Source organism: Orbicella faveolata, unplaced genomic scaffold, assembly GCF_042242905.1.
Source record: "Orbicella faveolata isolate gen_17 unplaced genomic scaffold, um_ofav_v1 contig_13, whole genome shotgun sequence".
In the NCBI taxonomy this organism is placed as follows: domain Eukaryota; kingdom Metazoa; phylum Cnidaria; class Anthozoa; order Scleractinia; family Merulinidae; genus Orbicella; species Orbicella faveolata.
The window spans coordinates 26,427,656-26,437,500 of NW_028301540.1; the positions used below are offsets into that span (position 1 = coordinate 26,427,656).

Genomic DNA, 9,845 nt, shown 5'->3' on the forward strand with positions numbered 1-9,845 from the left:
GAAACTATTTAGAAAAAAGCTTTTAAGACATGCACAACTCGATTGGTATAATTATTTATGAAAAGCTTTGCCTCAAATTGCCATCACAGGCTCATTCATTTCCCTTATGAATAGGAATATTTCCCACAACTGCGGTAACTTTTTTACAAAATAGAACAACCATTGCATCCCCTCCCCCGAGATCCAATCTGCACCCTCCCCCCCCGCTATTTGTGGCTCGTTAAATGCTTAATACTTCGTGTAAGAAACTTAAAGTGCATTTTTCTCAAAAGTTTACTTTTGTACCGACTGACTTCGCGCCAACATTTCTACTTTGCAAGGTTTTTAAGTAGAATTCCCGAAACTTGGGCTCATCAAAGACCAATAGTGTCGTGATGTTATCAGCCAAAAAAATCGTAACATTTTAAGGTCTGTCACGTGACATGAGATGATTTGTCCACTGGGTGTGGTAAAAAATAAGGTTATTTCCAAATAAAGCCTGCAAAAAGCACTGAAAATAAGAGTTAACTGTCAAAACTTAGCTTCATTGCACAGAAGAAAACAGAAACTTACACGATATGCTTATTTGACAGTCAAATATTGTTTTGTACAAGAGCAGGAAGTGTTGGCGTCAATACTATAAAACACTACCTCAAAACGCTCCAGGTTAGTAAGTTGTTTACTATTTGACGTTTTCCTCTGTCTTTGCAGGCCTGTAATCGGCCCGCTGCCCATAGTTAGCTACTCAGAGTGCACATTAGATCGGCTACAAACACCAGCCATATATTAGATGACTTAAATAAAACTTTGAGATATCAACTGTTCAACTTCTTATAGAGTTAACAACTCACAATTTAACTTACTAGAAGAATCCCTCTGTACTCCATATAGCCGCCTATTTTTTCACCTTGTCAATCCAGATCAATCGTTGTGGGTTAATTTAATTTTCTCTCCTAGAGGCATCTTATTTATACTGTTCGCACGATAAAGATGTTTTGTTTCATGCACTTTATAAAACAGCCGAGGAATTCATCTTTTTACCACTTCCGAAAGTTCCTGTGCAGAAAATACAAATAGTACGTGATTCTGAACCAACTCGACTGTGTTCAGTTAGACGGTTGGCTAGACAGGATGCAATACATGGAAGAAATACTTGGCACGGGATTGAACAAACGAAGAAGCCAGAAACGTAGGCGAAATACTGTATTAAATAAACGGATTCTTCTTCGTCTTGTGTAGTGACGCCCTGATAAAAAAAAAAAAAATGAAAAAAAAAATAAAAAAAAATTCTCTAATAAAGTGTATCCGTGACCACTTCTTTCACATTTTGTGAAACCTTGTCCCGCGTTCGGGCCAGGCATTTGAATTAAAGGAGGTTAAATTTAACAAAAACCCCTCATACTGAAAGGCTTACAGTTTTATCTTCTCGTGCTTGAAATTCAAACTGTACAGTTTTCGTCTCAGATAGAAACTTATAGAGTGGAACTGGAATTGTTAAGTTCAGAACAGGAAATTTCGGTTTCTTACGATAGCCAGCCTTAGTAAAATCAAAACCCACATCACTTATCTTTTCAGCACTTTAATCAGCATCTGTAACATTGGAAAAACAAAACCTCACGCATCTTATGCCACGAGCACCATTCTTAAAAGAGAGGTTTCCTACTTTAATTATCAAAACACAAAACAATTCAGTCTCTGCCGGTTTAGTTGTTGTGACGACATAGGTAAAGCCAGTTATCTGTTTACCTGAAAAATGTTTAACGATCGATTTCACTAACATTTCAACAAAAATATCACTCAGTCAAAACAAATCATTGAACAAACAGAGAAATGGTATTTTGAAAGTTTTTTTTACCATCGTTGTTATATTTACTTAACAAACTACTTCCTGTTAATTTAAAGAACAAATACAATGATTTAAATACCTAACTGTTGTTGGATAACAAAACTTATACAGATATATATTTCTCGAAAGAAACATTTCCTATTTTTTACATTGTCAAGGCTAGACACGGTTTGACACTTGCCCGTATATTGACGTTTTTGATCCAAAACTGAGAGTTTGTGGTAGTTGATTTCCCAGCCAAGTTTTTATCAACTAAACCTGAACACACAAACTTATCTAATTTGTGTTATGTCGAATTATGTTGCTTTAACACAACACCCTAGCTAAGTGATTATCAAACTTACTCAATCATAAAATCAACACTTCCCGTGTAATAGAAACAAGAGTGGAAGTTTTAGCGGATTCGCTTACGGCCTGCATGAATTCATCCGGTCCGCCCCCTCCCTTCGTCTCCTCATGTTCCTGATTCTACTTTTGTGTCAGTAAACCGATCAGTCATATATTCTCTACCAAGATTCTTAAGAATGGCTGACTGTTAGGATCCAGAACCGCCGGTCAACGACCCATTTGGCAAATCGCTCATATTTTGCCCAAAGATACCCTTAGGTGACCTAATTCTAAAAATCATATTTCAAGGTTCCAGCGAATTTTTATTTTTCAGAAATTCGCGAAAATTTGAAAGCGCGGTCAAAGAGTGGTTTTTCGTGTAATAAAATGACCGAAATAAGGTGCGAGGCCGAAACGCTGGTAAAGTCTTAAAATAAATTCAGTTGACTTCAAACTTCACACAAATGTGGAACAACCACTCTAATTTATTCCTCATTTTAAACTAATCTCAGAGATGTTGATATAGTGGCTTTCCGAACCATTTTAAACACACCTATGAAGCGTGTGAAAAATAACGGAAAAATATAGGTCATGTTTAACAGCATAAAAATGCATCTGGTACCTCACTTTCCGATTATTTTACAATATCATTATTAAACATATATCATGCCAAGTTTCATGCTCGAACTCGCAGTATTTCCCTTTGAGAAAAACGAAAATCTATGTCAATGTGTTGGGCGCAAATAACACAATAATTATACACGAACAAGAGACAAATCAGTTTCAACGGCGAAAGTAAAAGGCCATCATTCATTAAAATCCCGTCAATTCACTGCTATCAGTAGAAACATAATGTCCACTACATAGAAACTGTTTTTAGACGTTTTCGAAACATTGCGCGTTAACTTTGTTTAATTTCCTGTCCGCCGTCATGTCTAGTCTGTCATCGCGTGTATTTCCTTAATGTAAACAACACTGTGAATGGTTTTCACGACAAACGCAAGAGATTTCCTGTAACCTTAATGTTTTCGATTCACCAAAACGCTTTAAGTTCGTTAAGACACAATAATGGGGCAACTTGGAATGCTGTTTAGCATTAAGGACGTTAAAGGACTGTAAATTAATCGAGTTGAAATATCTTGAAGCAAATCAAAATCGCGCCCTTTTTCTAATTTGGCAAACAGCCGACCTCCGTTCAAGCTCAAGAAGTCGAGAGGTTAATTCGGCAATGTATTACCGCTACAACAACAGAATCATACCGAGGTCACAAAAGTGTAAGTTTAAAAGTGTATTGGCAAGTCCCAAATAAATTTCGCCTATATAAAATGGAAACAAGAAGTGAAACGCACTGCCCCGAAACAAATAAACAAAATATTAATACGACTAATTTAAACCGAAAATGGTACAGAAAACATACCTAAAAGCCGTCGATTCCCCTCAATACCACTCCACATTGCCTTAAAGAGCCCAAGCTTTCTGCTGTAAGAATCAGGGGCCCCAGGAATCTGTTTTTATCATATCGGCAACCATGCTGCGTGGCTGATATTCGAGACTCAGTAAAAGTTGTCACACAGCCGTACGAGCAGCCCAGTCACGCTTTCACTGCTCTTGCGCAAATGTTCAACATTTCGCAATTTACATAAACCGATTACAAGTTTAAAGTAGTGACAGTAGATTGAAATGCGCTTCTTAAAGCTGACCTATCCAGGAGCAATTATTTCTTGTTCTTGAATGGCTCTTAGTTGTAGCTACAGTCGGGAAAGGGGGGATGGGGAAGGGGGTACTCCTGGAAATTTCGGATATCTGTATGCCGTGGAAGATTAAGTGGTCTCCAGCTCTTAACGCCAACACTGACACACCAGATGATTCTCGAAGTATCACAGGGATCACTAAGCTAAATAATTTTGAGTTTAGCTCCGCTGAGTCAACTACCTGTTGGCGCGCATATTGCATTGACCGTGGACAGGTGGAAAAACAGTTAAACCGGAAAAGCCTGGTGCACATTGTAATTTAGCGTTGTCCAACACGCAATCGGTCAGGTTGTAATGCTAATCGTATTTGACAGAATCTCAAGTTTTCTTTCGACACATACTGGGGTGACATACTCCTAGATGGGTGTGACCGGGAGCCATGAGTCAAGTCAGTCAACTCGCAAAGCTCAACAGAAGAGTGATAGTGAACCACTGGTGGAAGGACTGCAGATTGTCCCTACGCTTTACCCAGATAGGCCTCTGTTTTATTCTAATGAACTGATGCTGTGACAATGATGCCATTTAGCTTTACGAACATGCTAATTGTCAAGGGTTTCTTTTGTAATTTAGTCAGACATCGCTCTTTCTTTATTTCTGCTGGAAACATAGTTCTCTAAAGGAGACTTCAGGTCATTTTCTAAAAAGGCACGAACACTGCGACCCCAACATCGGTGCCATTATCAACAGGTGTGACCGAGAAAGCGTCTGGTGATGCTTCCATGGATAGTAACCATGCATGGCAGGGGTTTATTAATGTCTTCAAGGCAGCTGCATTCGTGTCTTTCATAGTCTGTCCACTTTAGAGAGGCACTTGTCTCTGGAGAAATATACTCAGTCACTGGAGAGACATTCCCTTATGGACTTAGCTAAAATGTGCTACAAACCCTGCTTGGAGCAAGCGTTGGCGCGTTACTCAAAGCCACAATAGGTCACCAAGAAGCCCTTGTTGTTTCAAAAGAGGGTTGGGCTCTCAGGGCAGTCAGTGACAAGCAGCACTCGTATCTTATGGTAAAATTCCGCACTGGTCAAACGACAGGCCGAAAGCTTGACGCCGAAATGGTGGCGCGGGAAATGCGCAGAGCCCAGGATCCTTATAATATTCGTCTTTTTCAGGTGCTAGTTTTTCGGGGCGGGGAGGATCGTTAAATTTTTGTAGAGAGGGAGAGGGAGTAGAGGAGGAAGACCCTTTAGAGGAAAAACTCATGGCCGAATCGTCTCAACCTCGTTCCCAGGGTCTTTCATCTTACCGCACCCTGGAGCGTACTCCAGTCGGGCGGTAAGATGAGAGACTCTAGGAACGAGGTTTGAATCACCCTTTTGATTTGAGTCACCCTTTCCAAATTCGCTGCAACGATTAATTTACCTTTATCGGCTTAAAATTAGATGATCTAATGCATTTTGTTTCCGACACTGCGCGTAGACGCAGCGCAACAGTGCCTTAACAAACTAATCACTCTAGAAGATCTGAAAACATAGATCTCCCAAACAGCTTACTTTCCTGAAAATAGTTTTTCACAAAGAACTACTTATTTATGATTTTTTTATACTGCAAAAGAAACCCTTGACAATTAGCATGTTCATAAAGCTACATGACATCATTGTCACAGCATCCGTTCATTAGAATAAAACAGAGGCCTATCAGGGTAAAGCGTAGGGACAATCTGCAGTCCTTCCACCAGTGGTTCACTATCACTCTTCTGTTAAGCTTTGCGAGTTGACTGACTTGACTCATGGCTCCCGGTCACACCCATCTAGGAGTATGTCACCCTAGTATGTGTCGAAAGAAAACTTGAGATTCTGTCAAATACGATTAGCATTACAACCTGACCGATTGCGTGTTGGACAACGCTAAATTACAATGTGCACCAGGCTTTTCCGGTTTAACTGTTTTTCCACCTGTCCACGGTCAATGCAATATGCGCGCCAACAGGTAATTGACTCAGCGGAGCTAAACTCAAAATTATTTAGCTTAGTGATCCCTGTGATACTTCGAGAATCATCTGGTGTGTCAGTGTTGGCGTTAAGAGCTGGAGACCACTTAATCTTCCACGGCATACAGATATCCGAAATTTCCAGGAGTACCCCCTCCCCCCCCCCCCCCCCTCCCCCTTACCGACTGTAGCTACAACTAAGAGCCATTCAAGAACAAGAAATAATTGCTCCTGGATAGGTCAGCTTTAAGAAGCGCATTTCAATCTACTGTCACTACTTTAAACTTGTAATCGGTTTATGTAAATTGCGAAATGTTGAACATTTGCGCAAGAGCAGTGAAAGCGTGACTGGGCTGCTCGTACGGCTGTGTGACAACTTTTACTGAGTCTCGAATATCAGCCACGCAGCATGGTTGCCGATATGATAAAAACAGATTCCTGGGGCCCCTGATTCTTACAGCAGAAAGCTTGGGCTCTTTAAGGCAATGTGGAGTGGTATTGAGGGGAATCGACGGCTTTTAGGTATGTTTTCTGTACCATTTTCGGATTAAATTAGTCGTATTAATACACCGAATGCAAATATGGCGGATCACTCGGACGGCCCGGGACTAGTAGCGTGGAAGCGAGGCTAGTCAGTCCTCGATCATGACCGCGGCCTTTCCCTGCTTGTTTTGATCGTCACAGATGGCTGCGTGTTCTTTGACAGAGGACGATATTCCCGGCGCTTCACTAGCTGGAAGAGAATCAGCGAGTTTAAAAAACGAAGAACTTCGTTTTTGGTTAAAATGCCGTGGCGATTCATTGAAGGGTTTGAAGACAAAGGCGTTATTAGTGAAAAGGTAAGGCAACATTTCGTGTCATTCTCAGTTTGTAGATTCCGCACATGTTGAGTTCGCATCTGGCTTCGATGCAAAATTTTTCGAAACTTAAAGCGATCATTTTTTTTAAACAAAGGGTTGAGGAGTATATAAAGACTGGCCATGATCAGAACATTGTCGATCCAGACAAGAATCGGATCTATACGAAAAGAAAAGAACGCAACGAGGCGACGAGCAAAGATGTTGATGCGAGTGTATCCGGTGAATCACAACCGAAGTATCCATCAGATGGCTGGTCCACCGACCTTACTAAAATGCCTTTCTTCACTCGCGCAGAAGTGAATCAACATATTTGGAAGTCAGGGAAAAACATTGGCTCCAAGACACACTCTGTTTCAACGAGTGTTAGAAAAGCTACCACGTTTCTTGAAGACGAATACTTGAAAGAAATTTTGGCAGCAAGTGATGGGAGCTATTTTATTTCAAGTCACTATGTCACCACAGTTTTAGAAAGAATGACCCGCCTTATAACTTAAAAGTAGCTCTGTGTATTGTAAGCGGAAAGGTAAAACATGCATACTGTACCTGTGTTGCTGGTGCTGTTGGTTTTTGTAACCATGTGTTAGCCTTGATGATGAAAGTCTGCAAGTTCACATTGTATGAATGCAAGAGTGTAAGTGACTTAGACAATGAGGATGACATGCAACCAAAACAAGCTTGCACATCTATGTTGCAGCAGTGGCATCGAAAGGGTAGGGGGGACACCATAGTTTCACAACCAGCTATGGAGGTTGTTGTTCTCAAAACACATCAAGACTTAGACAGATCTTCATCAAGAGAATCTGGGGTGAGGTGCTTATTATATGAAGCTAGGACACTCCAAAGTATTAAAAGTCAAAGAGCAGATGAGCAGAAGTTGTGTGAAAGGTTGAAAAAGGAAAATCCAAAAATGGCATTGGCACAAATAATGGAACCTTCTCCTGAAAGTTCACAGTTGCTAGAAACCAAATTTGGTAAAAGCCCTCAAGGTTCCTATGCAAGTTATCAGCTGTCCACAACAGAGGATAATTTCAAAGTGTACTGTAACATTTCTCATGTACCTAGGGTTGACCCAGGCCACACACACAATGTCTCAATTAATTCTTATCCAAGATTCCCACTCAATACAGCAACAGAGGAGTTTGCTGTACCTGATGAATTGGCAGCAATTGAGAAAGCCTTACTGGAAAAGCTTAGTGTTGATGAAGAGAAAATCAATGACATTGAGACCAAAACAAGGGGGCAGTCTAATTGTGAAGAGTGGAAGCAGGAAAGAAAATTCAGATTTACAGCATCAAACTTTGGCTTAATCAGTGCAAGGAAAAGGCATCATGAGAATTTTGTGAACAGCCTGCTACACCCCAAGCCCTTTACATCACGGTACACTAACCATGGTATTAAGTATGAACCAGTTGCCCTGGAGCAGTACCAAAAATACATGCATTCCATTCGTCGGCCCATAAAAGTCCTGAAGTCAGGTCTAGTGGTGAGCCTAGATGCACCCTATTTGGGTGCTTCACCTGATGGCAAAGTCATTGACATTGGCTGTTCATTCCCCTTCGGCCTTTCAGAGGTCAAGTGTCCTGAAACAAAATTTCTGGTCACACCCCTGGATGCTTGTTCTGATAGCACTTTTTTTCTTGAAAATGTAAATGGTGAACCGAAACTAAAGCGGAATCACAAGTACTATACCCAAGTGCAGGGACTGATGGGAGTTACTGGTGCTAGATGGTGTGACTTTGTTGTTTATACAAGTAAGGGCATGAGCATTGAACGTATTCCTTTTGATGAGGAATATTGGAACACCTTAAAAGGAACATTAAAGTCATATTATTTTACTCATTTTCTTTCCAAGGCAGCAAGGGAGCCTTGAATAATTTATTCTTGGTAAATTCAATCAATAAGCTGAGACATATTCAAAAATAATGACATGGCAATATAAACATTTGGGCATTGAAGATATCTCCATTTTTTTAGTTGTGTTCATGAAAGTGGAAGTGACTACCTAACTAAGACTTGATCGAGTTGTCAAAAAATGTTTTGATCCTATCTACATGAATAATTTTCACTCAGGCAAAAAAACATAGCATTTAAATAATGATGCAAACAAATGAAGACTGATTTAATACTATAAAATTTAAGAAAACTCACATAAGATTACTGTTGTTGTTGTATTTTGTGAATTTTAGAAAATAATTATTACAATAATATTGAAACTGTCATTATGTTCAAATTTGTAAATTCTCTCCTCTAGTTGTCAAAAATGTTAAGTGTAGTTCCATAAAATATTCATACAAATCCATGGAGGGGATTTTGTCTTCAGAACCCACACTCCTCTGGAAATTTCAGTTACATTTTTGTTCTTTGAGAACCACCCACCCCCCAGGAATTTCTAATCCCTTCTTTGGGGGTGTATGGATATTTTCTGGAACTACACATTAGAAATGTATTGAGAATTTGTCCCTTAACCCTGTGGGTTAATAGAATAAAAAGAAAAAGCTTATTTTAACCCATCTTATGTGGCTGTAGATTGAAAGCACTAATCAATGATAACAAAATGTTGTTCTTTTGACATACAATATGTCACACTGAACAGCCACCAGTTCTCAATGTTTTGCTTAAGTGCGAGTAGATTAATGTAAATGATAAATTGGGGGGGGGGGGGGGGGGGGGAGGGACTCCCATATGAAACAGATGGAATACTTATTGAAAATTTTGAATGAAACCCCTAAGGAAAACTAATCTGGGACAGGCTCAAGCTTTTGTCAGTGACCCCTAAAAAACACCAAAAATAACGACACATTTTGATACAACCCCAAACAAGGCCTCAGCAGACATAAAAAATAGGTTCTCCATGAATGTCCTTAGCGAGACCCAAAAAGCACCCCTGTCTGTTTCATATCCTATGGCAGCCCCTCCCCCCCTGGAATGATACAAATTATTCCGAAATCAGTGGATCTTGTGTATTGCAAAGAAAGGCGGGCCCGTACGAAAAAGTCTGGCCTAACAAAGCCATAATCAGGCCTAATTCAGGCCTGATTTGGTGACGTGAGACCTGAAACAAACCTAACAAAAGCCTGACATTGAATTTGTTAGGTTAAAAGAACCAAGCCTGAAAATTTTAAGGTTTTGTTGGGTTTGATGTTAGGCTTAC

General features: G+C 40.0%; 1 protein-coding gene across 1 annotated transcript; it reads left to right on the plus strand.

The window, feature by feature from the left end:
- The first annotated feature begins 7,186 nt into the window (after positions 1-7,186).
- Positions 7,187-9,204, plus strand: LOC149115807 (uncharacterized). The gene has a single exon (XM_089285212.1). The coding sequence runs from the start codon at positions 7,284-7,286 to the stop codon at positions 8,562-8,564; it is 1,281 nt and encodes a 426-aa protein (XP_089141338.1). The 5' UTR covers positions 7,187-7,283; the 3' UTR covers positions 8,565-9,204.
- The last annotated feature ends 641 nt before the right edge of the window (positions 9,205-9,845 follow it).

What these genes read in the sequence shown, in the direction of transcription:
- LOC149115807 (XM_089285212.1), top strand. Translation starts at nt 7,284, where the DNA reads ATGATGAAAGTCTGCAAGTTCACATTGTATGAATGCAAGAGTGTAAGT.